This window comes from Vidua macroura, chromosome 23 (assembly GCF_024509145.1).
Source record: "Vidua macroura isolate BioBank_ID:100142 chromosome 23, ASM2450914v1, whole genome shotgun sequence".
In the NCBI taxonomy this organism is placed as follows: domain Eukaryota; kingdom Metazoa; phylum Chordata; class Aves; order Passeriformes; family Viduidae; genus Vidua; species Vidua macroura.
The window spans coordinates 3402643-3420449 of record NC_071593.1 but is presented as its reverse complement, the minus strand read 5'-3'; the positions used below and the strand labels follow the sequence as shown (position 1 = coordinate 3420449).

At 45.1% G+C, this 17807-nt stretch overlaps 1 protein-coding gene across 6 annotated transcripts; it reads right to left on the bottom strand.

Annotated features, from left to right (window-relative positions):
• Nucleotides 1-73: 73 nt before the first annotated feature.
• C23H1orf167 (chromosome 23 C1orf167 homolog) lies at nucleotides 74-17747 on the bottom strand. Of its 6 annotated transcripts, none has more exons than XM_053997567.1 (20): nucleotides 17511-17747; nucleotides 12806-12849; nucleotides 12006-12222; nucleotides 11654-11829; nucleotides 11077-11174; nucleotides 10531-10717; nucleotides 9920-10101; nucleotides 9425-9611; nucleotides 9040-9262; nucleotides 8230-8399; nucleotides 7967-8063; nucleotides 7448-7590; nucleotides 6716-6924; nucleotides 5827-5971; nucleotides 3396-3660; nucleotides 2724-2832; nucleotides 2274-2481; nucleotides 2038-2173; nucleotides 1178-1288; nucleotides 74-469 (listed from the first exon to the last, which is right to left on the bottom strand). In XM_053997567.1, the coding sequence occupies exons 1-20, from the start codon at nucleotides 17745-17747 to the stop codon at nucleotides 410-412; spliced, it is 3204 nt and encodes a 1067-aa protein (XP_053853542.1). In that variant the 3' UTR covers nucleotides 74-409. The 6 variants fall into 6 exon arrangements, with proteins under 6 accessions (XP_053853542.1, XP_053853545.1, XP_053853544.1 ...); XM_053997570.1 differs by having other exon boundaries at nucleotides 8230-8294; XM_053997569.1 differs by having other exon boundaries at nucleotides 9425-9605.
• Between the last annotated feature and the right edge of the window lie 60 nt (nucleotides 17748-17807).

Sequence of the window (17807 nt, the reverse complement as noted above, 5' to 3'; positions counted from 1 at the left end):
CTGCTCATCTCTAAGACTGTATTTGCATACTCCCCCCTTGATACCAAGCTCCTGTCCAGGGAAAAACACTGAGTAAAAGGAAAGCCTATAAGGCTTTTTTGACCTTTAATCAGAACTCCAGCAAAAGCATGGTCCAGAGAAGAAGAGAATGCAACCTCACAACTCTAAGTAACTTCTCTGTTTGTGTTGCTAAGGAGGTAAGATACAAGTCCTTTAAAGAGGACCTTTCACTAGGTACCCTCTCTTCCTAGTTATTCTTTGTCATCCTTCTGACTGGCAGCACTGCTTTTATTATAAGAGCAGAGTGTTCTTTCTTGACAGCACAGGACCACCTCTTTGTTGTGACAGGAGCTGTATCCTCCACGTGTCCTGAATTGAGCAGCAGCAGCTGCAGGCAGGCCCCCTCCATTCAGCAGGATCCTTTGTCCTTACACTGGAATGCTGTGAGCTGCCACCACCTTCCAAAGGCCTGGAAAAGGAAAATGTACAAATCAAACACTTGGGTTACCCTTGAGGGGCTGCAGCCATTCTTACAGAACCCGTAAACATAGGTTTCCTTCCAGCAATGGCTCTGCCAGCTGCCTTACCCTTCACTCAAAACCCTTCTCTGTCTCTCCTGGAGCCAATATGGGGCATGCAGAGTACAAATCAGTGTGAGAGAAGAAAGATCAATGCCCTCTAATTTCAGTACCTGCTCCTGTCTCCTTAAAGGCAGCTCTAATCCTGCATGAATCTTCAGGAGGCAGGCAGAGGAGCAAACTGGATATGAGTTCTAAGGCTTTGCCTGCTCGCTCAAATTCATAGTGATTTGCTTGCCCCTGGATGCAAGTCAGCACAGTCCTCCTGCACCAATGTGGAGCCTGTTTTTTCCCTGAGTGGGGTCTCAAGAGGTAGGGGATTAGGGGATTAACATCACAAATAACAGCAGGGAAGGGGGCACATGCCAGGGAAATTGACTCCTGACACAAAGCTTTGAAAAAAAACCCATAGATGAACCCATGTAAAGCTGGAAGCTTTTCTCCTTTTTTACTGGCAAGTCCCATTCCTTGATGTATTCAACTTCTCCCTAAGCAAGTGCATTGTGCAGAGAGAGAGATACAGGAAACACCAGTTGTCCCTTTGGGGTGCTTTTTGTACCACTGAGGTACACTGAATTGAAAAAGGCATAAATGCTTACCTGAGACAGGAGGCTCCTGGCTTCCTCCTCCAAAAGCTTCTGCACCACACAGCTTTGCAAGTAGCTTCGTCTCCACACCCTCCAGGCATTTTCTATCAGCCGCTGCTGGTCCTGCCAGGAAAAGAGGCAGCACACAGATTAATTGGGCTCTGGCAGGCACATTACCACACTTCCCTCCAGTCCCACCTTGTTCCAGTTGCTTTCCCAAATCCCTCTAAAAAGACTTTGCATTGGTAACAAACAGAGTGGACTAATAACAGAGCTCTTGCTGAACTACTCTCTCCAGCACAGTGTGGCTAAGTAAGTCCCAGTACCCTGGGGAGAGGACAATGCCCCACTGTGCTCCAGCACAGCTCCTTGGTGACTATGGATATGCTCACACTATACAGGCATCACCTTGTTTCCTGGGCAGGCCAGAACACATCTCATGCAGCTAATGACCAGGAACCAGGCAGAACATGGGTATGAACAGAAGGGGAAGCCAAATGACAGCTCTTGGTAAAAACTGTGGACACCAGTGGGATGTATCAGGAACACAGATGAGGACAAAGATTGTAATAACTGCTGTGAACTTTTTGCACAGTCTACAGACAATCTAGACAAATCCTGTTTCAGCTTCCCATCTGTAAGGGCAAAGCACAACTAAATCTGTGGATATGCCAGTCTGTCAAACTGACATTTCAAGAAGAACAATGGAAAAAACTAGCCAGAGCAGTAAACCAGGATTTCTGGTGCATACTGACATTTAAAAATGTTAAACCCCAAGGTCTCATCTCTCAGGATGTATGTGAGGCTACAGGCAGAGCAGGCTCACCCAGTAACACCCATCACTGCCCACCCCAGTGGCACTGGACACTCACCAGCACCTGAGCCAGTATCACCACCCTGCTGGCTTCCCTCCACTGATGCCATCCCCTTGCCAGACAGAGCAGTTTCCTGTCATGCTGGCACTGGCGCAGTACCACTGTGTGATTCCACCTCTTCAGGTATTTCCTCCTGCAGGCAAAAGAAGCAAATAAGCTTTACCAGCCATACAAGGGAGCCCTTCCCTGATGGTACCAGCCAGAGAAAGCCCAGAGCCCTGCACTCCACTTACCCAAGCCACTTCTTATCCCACTCCTCCAAGTCCACCTCTGCTGCGCTCTTCTGGATCCTTGCATGTGCATGAGAGGGTCCTACCACATCAGGTCTCTCCAGCAACCTTTCAGCCCTTTTTTGGCTCCTGTAGATCACCAGCCAGTGCTGAATGGCACTGGGAAAAAGTCCAGTTGGTGCTGAATCTTCTTCTCTGCCTCTTCTGCATTCTAAGAAACAAAAGAGGAATCACACAGGAGTTAACCTTGGAGCTAGAGAAGGAGACATCAGAGCTGCCATGAGCCCTTAGTCCTTCAACTCCTGAACATAGAAGAAATCCACTGAGTTTGATTGCCATGAGCTCCTACTCCACAGAGGAATCCCAGTTATTAAGCTGCTAAACACCAATCCCCTTCCCTCACACTCCCCACACGGGTCTGTGAAAGGAAGAGAGGAGGGAGAATCTTCTTACTTGTGGGCCAAGACAGAGCCATCTTCCTGCTTTTCCTAACACCTATGAGGGTACTGCGCTGCCGTAAGCACTGGGAAAAGGCAGCTGCTCTGGTCCAGTAGTTGCAGGCCTGCAAACAGAAATAACACAGCTGCAGCCAAGAGTAAACATAATGCACACAGCACTCACACAAACCAGAGAGACAGGCTCACAGCTCTGCAGGTAGCTTAATGTGCTAGACCCCAGACTGGAAACTGCACAGATGAGATCCCAGCAGGACTGACTCAGCCCTTCCAAATCAATGGACCTCTTTGTAGTTTGCTAGCTGTGAGTCTTTTGAAAAAAAGCTGTAACTCTGGCAGCTCACTCTGCTCCGCAGGGACAGTGATTATCCCATCTTATCTTTGAGCAGAGAGGAAGGAGTGCTCTCATCTCTCTGGTCAAAATGTCCCCTTTCCTTATTGCTGTGCTCCATATGGTTGTTGCAATCAGTGCCAGATTATGGTGATGAAGTTGTGTGCACAGGCTGTGAAGAATTTCACAGCAGGGACTAAGCAGTCACCACAAATCAAACCAGGTTTTTATACAAGCCTTGTCACACTATCTCAGTGCCTCATGACTCACTGAGTTAATAATAACTGTCTCATAGAGACCTTTATCTTCTCATACTTAGGGAGCTTTATCTTCTCTTACTTGTTTGACAGTAGCCACAGATCCCAGGTGCAGGGCTTGCTGTCCTCTTGTAGCCACTCGCCAGCGGTGACAGGCTTTACCTCGAGAGGGCTCCTGCCACTTGTGGTTTCTCCCTCCTGGCACTTGTTCAGCTCTCCAGAGTTTGTCTCTCCATTTAATAAAGCTCACAACCAGGAGACGGTGCTCTCTGACTCTTTTAAAATAAGAGAGGGCTTCACGCTGCTTCAGTTTACATGCAGTGACCTGGGCCCAAGTGACAAGGCACCTGAAAAACAGTTCCAAGCACAGAAAAGAAGCAGATGCCTAAAGTAACAATTCCATGTTGGACCAAATTTCACCTTCTCACCCTGCCCTGCAGTATCCCACACAAATGGCCAAAGCAAGCCAAAGAGCATTCAACAAGAAAAAAGCCTGTTCCTATTACTCCTGCAATCAATATTTATGCATTGATCTCTATGCTATGCATTTTTCCAGTGCCTCAACTTTGGGAGGTGCAAGTTCAGACCCTTCAACTATCTTTCTGCTGAAAACCTGCCCTCATTTTACTTCAAGTTTCCAGCACTGTTACCTCTCACCTACTCAAAGCCCAAGAGATTCTGCTTCCCTCTTGGCCATTTTAGCATTTCCTCCTCTTCAAAGGCCCCTGCAAACTGCATCCAATCTTACACTACACTTTTCCTTTGCCTACAAAACAAATGCTTTTCCTAGGCTCCCTTGCCAATACACATACTTGGTCCCTCTCACAAAAATATGAATTAGCCAGTCCTCAGTCTCTCTCTCTGCTACCAGCTGACCAGAAAGATGGTGATTGATGAAGGCTTTTTCATTTTTTCATTATGGGATGAGAGTAAAACTGTTAAAATCTCCTTCAGCACGGAACCCAGCAGATTCCCGAAGTCTGCTTGCAGCATTTATGACAGCCGCTTGTTGTCAAGATTCAGATTTTGTTTCTTGGCTGTCACAAACTAAGGCCCTGCATATGTGGGATGTGCAACTAGAATCTTTACAAAGACAATTTTATTCCAAAAAATCAACAACTTCAGGAGTTACTATTATCAGCACTGTAAATCTACACCCACAATAATCTCTCTGTATCTCGCAGGCTGATGCACAGGACAACCAGAGAATGCAATCTGCCTTTAACTCTGGCTTATCCTTTTGGTTCCTTGTTCCATTTGGACCTTCATTATGCAAATCACCCCACTGCACCATAGGGCAGAGGTGTGAATATCCTGTGCCTGGCAGGCTTTTTGGAAGATCAAGAGAAGCTATTCCAGGTTATCCTAGCATGAAAAATGCCCCCCTCAAAAGAGATAGAGATCATCCAAGTGAGAAATTAGAAGCACCCTCGTCAAAGGAGACTCTGAAGGAAGACATACTCAACAGGAAGGAGCAACATTAAGGGCTTCTCCTAAATACAATTCCCATGAGGGAGCCACACAGAAAGATTGCAGAGGAAAATGCAATTGGGTGGGGTAAGTGCAGAGTCTAAACATCATAGCCACCAAAGTTTTACCGGGTTTTTAGTTGCTTTTTCCTCTGCAGATCTTTGTGTCCTCTCAGTCTGAACCTGCAATTCAGAAGAAAACCTGATAGGGCCAAACCTGCACTTCTCATGACTTAAATGAACGCTTGGCATAAATAATCTTATTCATTCTTATCCCCCTGAATTATTTTAGAGAAACACTTCAACAATCCTAGTTCACTACAGCTGGACACTTCTCTGCACTTCAAGCAGGCACTGGCCTCATACAACATAAACTACAAACAAAACTATTTCCAATGAGAAGGCCACTGAACACAGTTAAGAGAGAAAAGAAATTAAATTCTTGTGTTTTGGGGATCTGCCAATATAACATAAGACTCAAAGACAGACTACAGCTTCACCTATATTATAATAACACCAAGATGAGTTGAATATCATGGTTCTCCCTTCATAAGCTTTATACTGCTTTGCTGCAGGAACAAATCAATCTCAACTTTTCACATTAAATTAAAATCAACACACTGTGTCCAGATTCCTAAAAGACTAACTTTGTAAACATCAGATCTCTGTAAGCTCTCTGCCCACTATTCCGTTCAGCAAATACTGAAGTGCAAATAAGGCTTTCAATTTTTGAACTACACAAATTTGTTTGCATCTCTCCCTTGCTTAGTGCACAAATACCACCCTGCATAACTAAGACTGAATATGAGTTCTGGCAGGAAAAGAATTTTTGAATGGGAAAAATGAGGTGGGGTGTGAGGCTTTAGGTAAGAGACCCCTTAATATAGACATCCTCAGGGAAGTGCTCCTACTGAAGCTCCATTTATACATGAGCTATCCACATTTTCAAACCCAAGCTCTGCTCTTAATACAGTGGATACTACTACATGAATTGCTCTTCATGCAGAGCTTCCCTTGGAAATGCTTTGAGAGCAAGAAACAAACCTGTGCAGGAGAAGACGTTCCCAGAATAAAACAGCATATTTCTGCTTCTTTGTTTGGTCATACCATGTCTGCAGGACCAGCCTCTTCTTCTCTTGGCAGTTGTGCCAAGCCCATTGCTGCTGCAGTTCTCCCAGAGCATGCTTCCCTGCGAGAGAGCACACCTTCCTGAGCTCAGCCCAGTGACTGTTTCTCCATTGCAGAGTCCAGACAAGAGCAAAGAATACATCTCCTGCAAACACCAAACGGGACCAAACTTGCTAAGATTTCCTGTCCTCTCTTTAGAAGCTAAAGAGACTTTTTAATTCACCTTGTAGTTTTTTGTCTGCAAGGCAGTAAGACCTTCTTTCAAATTTTCCCCGCAAGAGATCACAGATTACTTCCACTCTTATCTGCAAGGCAGTTTTCCATTAAAAATTGGGAGTTTTTCTTCCCTGGCACAGTGCAAGTACTTAGAGCACATGGAATTCCTTGAGGGATCAGGATTGTTAAGCCACCCCTAAAGATACACCTTGCTCCCACTGAAGCAAAACCTGACTGCTTGGTCTGAGGAGACATGTTCAAACTTGGAATGCTGCACAGAAGTCCACTTAACTCCCCAGCTGCTAAAATACACTGCTTGAACACTCTTTTCTGCAGGTAGTGTAGATAGAAGTGTCAAGGGAGCATCTTCCCTAATATAAAGCATGACAAAACAGTAGACCACATGTCCTACTGATAGCCTGAAGAATGCAGTGACACATGCACCTACTAACTCCTGGAGTAGTATGTGCCTTTCCAGAGGAGCAGTGCACAGAATTACAGCCACAAGTGTGACCTTCTCCATCCCAACTATTCCAAGAGCTTCTCTCTTCTATAGACACAAGTGATGCAGTGGGACGGGGTAACTCACTTTGCCAGCAGGAATGCCAATGCCACAGAGCATCAGCAGCCATCTGGTGAACATGACACCTGAATCTCCGGTCAACTTCCACTTTCTGGGCCAGTCTCCTTTTCCACAGGCTGAAAGCCATCTGGCAACAATGAACTCCATATTTTAGGGCTGCTGCTGCTTTTTGGTTCTTATTTTCCATGACCCAGTGGTGCCAGCTGACAAAGGCTCTGAGAAGGACAAAGTTTGCTGCACTGACTGCAGGAACAACTCACAGAGATACACATCTTTGTAATGGAAAATTTAACAACAAACATACATACAAGGGAGTTTTGGAAACACATTGATCTGTTAACATCCTTTCCCCATTAAATGTCAGGGGAAATAATGGACAGGACAAGCTGTTCAGAGTACGGTTTTCTGTCCTGGCTATGCCAAGCCTGTTGTGCTCTTCAGCTTTGGAATCAATAGAAATCAAGGCCAGTTCAGTGCATAGGAAGTTACCAGGACTTGTTATCAGCAGAGTTGAGCTTGCTCTAATTTGTGAGACATTCCATCAAACCAGAAATTACTGTGTTCCTACATAGTAATTTTGAAACTGAAAAACTCCAAAATAATGGGCTGCAAAACTCCCACTGAAGACAAAATAAAATAGCTAGAGGAAGAATTTTTTCCTTTTTTTTTGAATTAAAGCAAGTAGAAAGCTTTCAAAACAGAGAGCTTTAGGAAACTTCTGGAAAGCACGATCCCTACCGAGACAGCCGAATGCGCCTGCAGTACTGCTGGGCCTTTACATGATGGTGAGTTTGAGTTAACCACACAATGAAGCACCTCTGCAGGCAGTATTTCTCTGCTTGCTGCCAGCAACTCCTCACCTCCTTGTCAGAACTGCAGCCCTGTAATCCAGAAAGGCAAAAAAGGGCCTTGAACTGCTGTTATATCAGTTACTCCACACAGCTCAGCTGTCTCTCCTTGCCACTGTCACTTCTGCAATTGCCCAGCTCTGTCACTAACCCATACAACCTACATGAACACCCAGACACATCACTTTTAAATCCTTGACACCTGCCCTACTTCCACTCAGCTGACAAATGGTAGGGAAGAGTTACCCTGAAAGAAGCCTCAGTCTCCGAAACCTTCTGTTTGAGACAGAACAAAATAGCAGTGAGACCTTCCATATGCTGATATTGAAACCCAAAGGCTCTTTGCTAAATTTGAATATGCAGAAAACACTTGTATATTTACATTTTACACAGCAGTTTCTAGCCTCACCTCTTCCCACACAGAGTAACTGGTGAGAGGCTGGGAATTATTATCTGGACTCTGGAGCACTGAAGACTGGAACTGATTTCCCATGAACCAATTTCTTCTGCAAGACAAAGGTGTTGGGTGAGGAAGGAAAGAAAGAAGAAGACAAAGTCCCCTGGAAGGATGGCGTGATGTGGCATGAGGGATTATCCAGAAGGAAGGAATTCAGCCAGTCCAAACAAGGGCTCACTCCTACCAGCACCCCAAAAAACCAGTCTCCAACTCACCCAGATCCAGGGAAGGAGGTCTGCAAGCACGGCTCCCCACCCAGCTCAGCTGGCAGCTCTGTGCACTGGTGGAGTTGAAGGAAAGAACTGTGACATGACACGTGTGTGACATCCTCAGCAGTCAGAAGGGAGGAGAAGCCGTGCTGGCTGCTGTCACTAAGACTGCATTCCTGCAGGTATGAAGGGAGGAGCACGCTGTGAGGTGAATGTCCTCACAGTGCAAGAACCCAGCTAACAGCTCTGACCATGCCTTTTTTTTTTTTTTTTTTTTTTTAATCAAGGATTCAGGCAAATCCAAAATGCATCCAAAGGAATTGCAGGCTAGCCATGACACCTCTGGAGAGGGAACATGTAAGTGATGGGAAAGTTATTTCTATACTAATAATTTCCATATCAAGTCCAGAAATACATGTATTTCTATATTGAGAAATACATGTATTTCTATATATATTCTATATATATAGAATATATATTGAAATATTCTATATTGAGAAATGAGCATATGCACTGTCTCAGTGAGGAAGCTCTTTGTATCTCATCCCTTGCAACCACAAACAGAAGCAACTGTACAAGGGAAACTCACTAGCTCAGCACCTTCCCACATCTCTAAATGATGAACCAGAAAAGGCACAGAGAACATTGACTTTACTCTTTCAGATTTCATTTCAGCTTCAAGACCCCACAGATTCAGCACTATATTTTAAGCCCAGTATGCTGATGACAATACCATGTTGAAGCAGATTTTTTCCCCTGAAAAATCCCAGCAATTTAATACCTCAGAGCAGTCTAGGTGTACTAAGACCTTCTCACCTTTTCCAATGAGCTTTGAGAGGTTAGAGTAGCTGGTGCACTGCTGTCAAAGCCAGATGATGTTGAGAGGTCCTCAGAAAACAGCATGGCAAGAGGTTCCTCATAGACAGTTCTATGCAAGTGCTTAGAACTTTGTTCAATTGTCTTCAGCATGAGATACTTTTGGTGCCATAATTTCAGAGTTTTTCTGAGTTTACACTGCTCCAAAGTCTGAGAGAAAGAACTGAGACAGGAGATACTGAGACAGTAAAGTGACAGAAGAAGAACACCAGAGGGGGTGACTATCACAGATATGATGGATAATAGATAGGGTAAAAGGGGCTCTAGCAAAAGGTTCAGAAAATCAAGCGTACACTACTAATGGGACTGGCTCTTCTGCACTCACTCAGCCTTGTGATGCTCACACAGCCTTGTTTTCCACAGCAGATATACTCTCTGCAGCTTCAATTTTTGGCAGAAGTCATCAAAAGAATAGACTGTTTTTTCCAGAAACTGTCTCTCTCCAGTCCATGATGTCTGACTTTCATGGCTCTTTGTCACAGTCTTGTCAGCTACTGAGCTCATAACTGCTCCTTAACCAGTTACATAAAGGAACAAGAGATTGTTTGTCTCAAGGCAGTCCAACCCAGCCCAGCCCAACCCTCAAATTGCTTCTTTTCAGCAAGGTTTAAGAATTTATGTTTGGTTTATGATGCAGAGCGACAAACCTCCCTGTAGCTTCATTGACACACCCAGAACCAGTCCTCTGCCCACTCTGGTTTGTTCATACCCTGTATCATCTGAGCCCCTCTGTTTTCAGGTTGTTTTCAAGTGCACAAGAAGAGGAAGGAGCCTAAACACCTCTAAAGCTTAGATTCTGCACACACCCCAAACTGCTCACCATAATGCTGCCTCCATCGTAGGAGGAGGAGGTTCACCACTGCCTGCTTATCACCTCCTCTGACCTGCAGCATCTCAGCCCACTGCTGGAAGTGCTTCCTCAGTGATACTGCTCTCAGGTGGGCCAGGTTGCACCTGTCAAGTGCCTTCTGCTCAGCGGTCTCCTTCCATGTACTGAAGCACCTGAGAATACCAAAGGAAAATGCTGAAAAACACTTATACGAGCTTATGTGTCTTCCTGAGACTGGGTTTAGTTCAGGAAAGACAGACACAAGCTGTCCCCTGAGCTTCTACTTGTTTATTTCAGTAAAAAGCCACTGTCATGCTTAGAGCACAGCAGCACAGTGGCTGCTCTTGGGTTTGGTCTTTCAGGACATCAAAAGTCGGGACAAAAAAGTTTTGGCAGTGCACAGGAGGCACATGATAACATCTCTGGCCACAGCAGTTCCTTTTTATGTTTCTACCCCTACCTTCATCTTTATTAACTCCTAAAGCAAAAGGATAGATGGCTTTAAGATGGAACAATTATTACTGTCTGGGTTGGCTCTGTTATTCCATGGACTTTCACAGCGAACAGATTTTTCACATAAAAACCAGATCTCATCAACTCACCAGGAGACCAAGTTTCTTTGGATTTGAGTTGTCATTGTTTGAATCTCTTTCATTTCCAAGCTTTGGGAATGCCACATCCAGAAAATGTTTCGTAGCTTCTTCTTTTCCAGCAGAGCACGGGCTTCCAAAAGCCTGGCTTCCTCTTTGCTCAGCAGCTCCTTCTGCAAGCGCCACAGTCTGAAAGCTGCTGTGTCGCAGGGCAGGAAGAGATTGACAGGAAGAGAAATAGCAGAAGAACTTCAAACAACTTTGTGTCACACAGCAAACATTCCCTGGCTTAAATCCAAGCTGCCAGAGGAAGGACACTTAAGGGAGGCAGCTCACATTGCTGGAGCAACACATGCTGCAGCTGAATTCATACAAGGAATGAGGCGAAACTTGTATGATATGGTGAGTGGCCATCCTCCACCATCACACATATTGGTCCAGCTACTTACAGGATCACATTCTGAAAGAGCTCAAAGCAAGAACTAGACACAAACCACAAAAACTGGTGAAACAGAGAATACCTCCAAGCTGTTCCAAGGCTATGGAATGTGTGCTTACCAGCCAGCCGTCTCATGTCTCTGATTGCTTCAGCTCTCCAGCAGAACTCATCTCCTCTCTGCCTGTGACGAAGCTGTGTCCACAGTTCTCCCTCCATCCTGAAAGAGCCACAAACATGCTTTGACATCCAGCTGTCCAAAGAGGCACTCACAGAACAGAATCCAGGGCTTTCCTCTCTCTTTTTGTCTCAACTTGTTCTTCTGCCTTCAGAATTAGAAGCCTCAACAAAAGGCTTTTCTTTTGACACCTCTACTGCCAAACTACTGCTAGAGACTGTAGTACTGCCTGACTCCAACCTCATTTACCCCTGTATCACATATGCAGGTGATAGCTGAAGCAAAGAATTAGTACAGGAGTATTTCTGTCAGACACTCAGACTGCAAACACTGGGGCGCAGAAGCTCTGAAATTGGACTGTTTAGTTCTTAACACTAAACTGCTAATTCTTGCAGTGTTTATCCACAGCAATACATCCAAGGACATGGAAACAAGTCTGCCATCATTTGAGAAAAAAATTTCCCTGTGTTTGTAACCCTCCCTTTGTTCAAGATAACAGAAAGAGAATGATCTCTGCTTACCTATGAGCCTGCTCCACTTCCTTTGCGTATCCTGTTCCAAGCTGATGCTGAGCTGAAGATGTCATAGTGGCTAATCTTCCTACTGCAAAAATCCCTGCTGATGAACTTTGGGTATAGGAGTAAGGCTCAGGCTGCAGAGCTTCCTTCTTGCTCTGTTTTGCCATAGCTTCCTTCCACTGAAGAAGAAACCACATGATTAGAACAAATTGCAGACAGAGTATTGGAACCAGGGTTTACATCACAGAATTTCACACAGGGTATCCCTTCCTCCTCCCTATCTGAACAGGATTTGTGCCTTCTCTGACTGCACAGCAGAAAGTTCATGGCACTACTGTCCCTAGCCAGTGCTCACCCTCTGGAAGCTGGCAGCTAGCAGAGTTGAAGCATGTCTCTGCTGGGCCACCTCCAATTGTGTCCTCCTTTGGTGCACAGTCCACTGCAGAGCACCAAAGCCCTTCTGAAGCAGCTGGAGTCTGTAAAGCTGCGTGGCTGCCCTCTTCCAAAGGATATGTCTCCTCCAGGCTTGGAAACACCTTGTTAGGATTTGTTTGTCACAAAAGTGCCAGAAACTTAAAAATGAAAAACAGAGGTGAGTTCCTGTTAACAGAAAGGAAAGTTAAACCAGCCAGGAGGTGGCAATCAGAGTTCAGCCATCAAGTTGTAAAGAGGTTATTTCAAATCATTCTCTCTAAAGAATGGAAAATATGCAATCTCTCACCAAAGTAAGGAATCTTAAACTGTTGCTAAACTGGTAGCAACCTCATTCACGTTTTATCCACAAATTTGCATTCCATCTCATGGATAAGTCTAGCTCTTGATCTTCTCTAACTGTGCAGTGAGCACATTGGAATTTGCTGCATTGAAGAGTAGCACTGATGATACAACACTTCTTCATTTCTAGCAACAACCAAGGCTGAATTTAGACGATAGCATTGAAAAGATACAGAAATTGTTTTTTAGGTCATGCTCCATTCTAAATGACAATCCTTTGAAAAGAAGTGGATGCAGCCCTCTCAGCCAACCACAGCAGATTAAGGTAGACTAAGTCCTAAACCCAAATGTTCCTAGGGACATGACTCCTTAGTCACTTTCCAGAAGTGCTCCTTGGTTAACTACCAGCACATTCATACTTAAAACACAGAGTCTTTTTACCTTTGCTCATTCACCTTCAATGACCAGAAGCAGTTCTTTGAGATCTGCAAACACACAAGAGACAGTAATTCACAATTATTCACACTGCTCCATTCTGTTGAAGAATTTGTCCTTGTGGCACACATAATTTTGGATGGAGACCAGAGCAAGACTGCCTCAAGATCATGTATTATGTGGGATGCCTTGGACACTGCTCCCACACCATTGCTCTGTGAATATTCTTATATACTTCAGACATAAAAAGGCACAAAAAGCCTGAAATCTCAGGGCCCTGCAACAATGCTTAGAGTAAAATCCAGTTTAATGCTTTCCCTCGGTATGCAGATCAGAGAATATTAACAGGTGTTTACATTCCCAAAACAACCAAGTTGACAAGCTGGTCTTTAGCAAGAAGCATGTGAGATGCAAAGATGCATATGTTGTGATGAAGAAGGACTGTAAGAGACGAGATTCTGGCCATTCAGTGACAAGAAAAAACTATAGGACAAGCATCCCCATCACTTGTACCTCAACTCTGCACCTCTAGCAAGTGGCAGAAACAAGCACAAGTAATACCTGTGAACAGAGATGCTTCACAGTGACCACACCCTCACCTCTCTGGGCACAGTTTTCTGTGTCTGGCTCCCTTCTTCACAGCACCGTGGCTCTTTGGCATTCCTTTCTAGAGAACATTCTTCAGACTGCTTGAGATTGCCATCAGCTTCCAAATTCCACTGGCTGCTTTGGTAGTATTTGTTTCTCCTTCCTTCTCTGCTCACGTTCATACAATCTACATCAGAATGTTCATTAAAGCCTTCTTCAACTGGTGTACCCAAAGGATTGGACTGGCTGCTGCCCACTGCAGCTGTTCTTCTGGCTGCTCGTGATCTGGAGTCACATACCTCTTCTGACTCTTTGCTGCACTTAACATGAGAGTTGTTGACTTCTACAGGTTTAACACTAAGCTGCCGGCCTGGTCTAAACTCTTTATCTCCAGGATGAGAAGCAATGCTCACATACACTTCTGTAGGAGTCCCACACATGGCTACACCAACATTCCTCTGAGCCCCCCCCAAACCTGTCTCCAGTAACACCTGCAGACCCTCTGGATCCAGACTGGCTGAAAGGCCTTTCTTCCAAGACTCAACACATGGAGACCCTCCATTAGATGTCTGTTCTCCTTTAACAACCTTTCCAGGAGAATGACTTTTTCTGTGAACATAAAGACTACCAGTTTCCAGAGATGGCTTTACCAGGGACTGGCATCTGAAGAAAGGGGAGCAATTAAAGAAGGAATCTGCTTCTGTATCCACTAGCCTGCCAGAGCCCACTCCAGAAGCAAGGGTTTGTGGTTGGATGCCACCTGAAATTTTGGTTCTCCATATGTTTGAGCCAATATATCCATATCTGTAAGAGACAGAGAGAGGCTCAGCAGGACTGAAGTCTCTTGTCACTGCACTAAGGCTCCAGTCTTTAGCAAAAGGGAAACCCCACTTCAATCTTGCCTGAGCAGCACTGGTTTTTACTGCAGCTAGCTGTTCTCCCATGGTCAGGATACTGGGACCTAAATCATCAGGAGCAAAGCATGAATGGCCAGTGACTGGAGAAGACTCCGACTCCAGAGGGAGGGAACCCCGTATCCCCATTAAAGCACTCTCTTGCTTAAGCCTCTGGACTGAACAGTACGAGCTAGCAGAAATCTGTGAGGATTGCAAAAGAGACTGAAAAGACTCAAAATTAGATGGATCAAGATTCCCCAGGGTCAGGGCTGAACTGTGAGAAGTGTTCACACTTTCACTTGAGCTCCTTAAAGAAGGACCCACCACTAATTCATGCCTAAGAGGGGAATCTGGAGCATGAGATGACAAACGTGCATTGACCAGTAAAGGGTTCACAGGATTCATACAAGAAGCAGCAGAAGGCTGATGCTGTTGTCTTTCCACTGGATAGTCACAATTCTTGTTCCTTCTTTCTGAATAGTGATGGTGAAGAGTGGGTATGGAGCAGCTACCAGCTGCCTTTGCTTCCGGATGGTGTTGTTGAGGAAAGTCAATACTCTCACTCCTTCTCCCTTCCAAAACACAAGCCTCAAGGTGGAAGTGCCTCTGGGGGAGATACAGCAGGGAGCACTGACGAAGCAAGATGGGGACTGTATGAACTACACACTTAGAGCTGTGCTGCTGCAGCCTAGAGCACAGATTATTCTGCTGCAGATTATTCTGCTGCAGCAAGCAGGAACTGGAGAACTGACTGGCAGTGTCCGGGAATGGCTGAGAAGGGCAGGAGAGATTAATTTGTCTTCAGACTGGGATCTCTTCCCATCTGACAGAGGTGTGGTACACAGTTAGCCCTGTGCTGCTGTCTCTGGGCTTATGCTGAATGCTGCAGCCTCAGGCCAGGGATGAGAAATATCTACTCGACTTCTAGTGCCCAAATACAGATTGAAATTCACATTCTTCTGAATGTTTCTTTGCTCTGAAGAAAAACAAGAAGAAATATAAGCAAAGGACCGTGAGTGTTTCCTATCTCATCTTGCCTAGTTTGCCAAAGCCTTTGGGTACTTTCCTTGTGAATTTCTTGTCTCTGATCCACCAGCCTCAGTCCTGAAAGTGTTATGGACACTACTCTCTTCCTGTTTTTCAGCAGACAATCGTATCTGGCAGAGCAGGAATGAATGAAAAGGACAGATTCAGTTCTCAACAAAAAACTTGGAAAACAAAGACTTCCAGCATTATACACCTGCAGCCTCAGAAGGAGTCTGTTGCTAGCAAGGCTGAATTATCCCAAATTCAAGGCTACAAAGACTTATTTCTTTTTGTCTGCAGTAAAGGATGAAACCATGTTAACATATCCATAAAAGCCACACTGTCCCCTAATCTGGAAGATTTACTGCATAGCTGGGAGACCTACTTTGCAGTCTAGCCACTAAGTTTGATGGTTATACATATAACACTCATGCTGGAAATGGATTCTTAAGTTGCTGCTAACAGGCAAGTGCAAATTGAGAAGACTGTGGTTCCATTCCCTCAGATTTTAAAATCAAGCTGTCAATCACTGTCATTCTAACCACCATTCTTTTCCAACTCTCTTTTAAAAAATGAAAATGGTATTGTACAAAGACAGACACATCTCTATCATCTTAAAACCTCCTAGTCAGTCTGAGAAGAGACAGCAATGAAATCAATGCCCATTGTCTTTTTCAAACACGGTCTAATTCCAGAAAGCCTCCTGCCAAATTGCACTGTTTCTAAGCTGTGTTTATCTCATTCTCTTCTACGAGAACATTTGAGTCTCAGTTGTCCCTGTTTGTAACAGCTCATTTTTCCCTCTCACATGCAAACTCCTTCAGTAATCACCGCAATCTGGGGAGCAAACACAGTTTCTAAAGCAGCAGGAGACAGTCAGGCGGTGCTGCAATTATCCCTGGGAACTGCTGTTACTGCCTTTCATATATCACCGAGGGTGCCATGAACGGAAAGATCCCATTATTTTTTCCAGACCAGTTGAAGTTGGCAACTACAGAGTGAACAGACAAAGCACAGCTGCCTTCCTTAGGGTGCCTATCACTGCATGAAGTATAACCACAAAATGCAGTGGACCGGTGTTCATGGAAGCACTCCTTGCATCCCAGAAATATCCAATCAACAAGGAATGTATCACAAAAGGGTGTTACAAAGGATTTAAATCGCAAAAGGACAGAAACCCACCACGTTTTTCAGTGTTGTTTTGCTCTGTGAATACCCAAAACCCGGCTCTGGACTACCTAATGCTCAAGAATCTGGACATAATCTATTTTCTTGATAACTTGTGATTTTTTTAGCTCTCCTTTTCAATTCTTTGTGCTAGGTACCAGGTTCTCTACACATCACCATGGTTATTTCAGGTGGTGTCCTTCACCTCACTCATTCCTAATTTCAGTTTCATTGAGATCTGGAAGAAATAGTATCCTTTCAAAATCACGTTTGTCTGCCTTCTGAAATTGCTACTCAGATCTTTAACATAACAACTTTTAAGCAGTAGGGTTCATCTCAGTCACAACAAGATCTTACGAAGATATTTTTTTAAACTTCTTCTGAGGCCAAAAGATACTCAAAGGCAAACTGCACATTTTATGAACTGGGAGATCTACTTTTATGCAAAATCTATGGCAAATGGATTTTATATTAGTTTTTATAATTCCAATTAAAATGGAATTTAATGCATGCTTCCTATATACACACTTTGCAGCAACACAGCATTAAAACCTGAAACAAATTCAATTAAGCAAATAAAAATTAAGATGATCAAGTTATTTCTGTTGTTATAAGCAAAAGGAAATAAATAGTACAGTTAATGAAAAGTAAATCAAGCTCTTTCAAGCAAATGCCATTTCAGCAATACGGTAACAATGCCAGACCCATAATACACACATTTGTGCTGCACACACAGTGCTTATTTCCCGATCCCTGTAGACCAAGGCTGATCCATTTCATATTCCAAGTTGGGGCCAGTGATTACTCCGAGATCACACTTCAGCTGCCTTAGAAAGCAGTTTTTTTTTTTCCCAAACACTGCTCAGCGTTACAAACCTAACAAACCCATCACTGCCGTCGCACGATGCCCGTGAGATCAACAGGCACGCACAGGCGGCCTTCCCTCCCCAGCGCCGCCACCCAAGCACGCCGGTGTCCCAGGACGCAGCAGTGGGACTGAGAAGCTCCTCACCCACGGCCGAGGCTCCACTTACCCCCTGCGAGAGGCCCCGGCTGCACCGCTGGGCCCCGGGGACCACACGCCTCTGAGCCGGCGCTTCCTCCGCGGCGACAACCACCCTCGGCCCCCTCAGCGCCCGCTCCAGCTGCGGCTCCATAAGCAGCTTATCCCCCCGATTAGGTCGGTGACCGGGGCTACAGATGGCCGGGGAAAGCCGCTCTGGGCCATGGCTAATTAAAGCCGGGCCCCGGCCGGGGTGAGGGGGGCTCATGCCGGGCGGGAGCCGTGGCTGTCCCGGGCAGTGCCTCAGGACAGCGCCTCAGGACAGCCG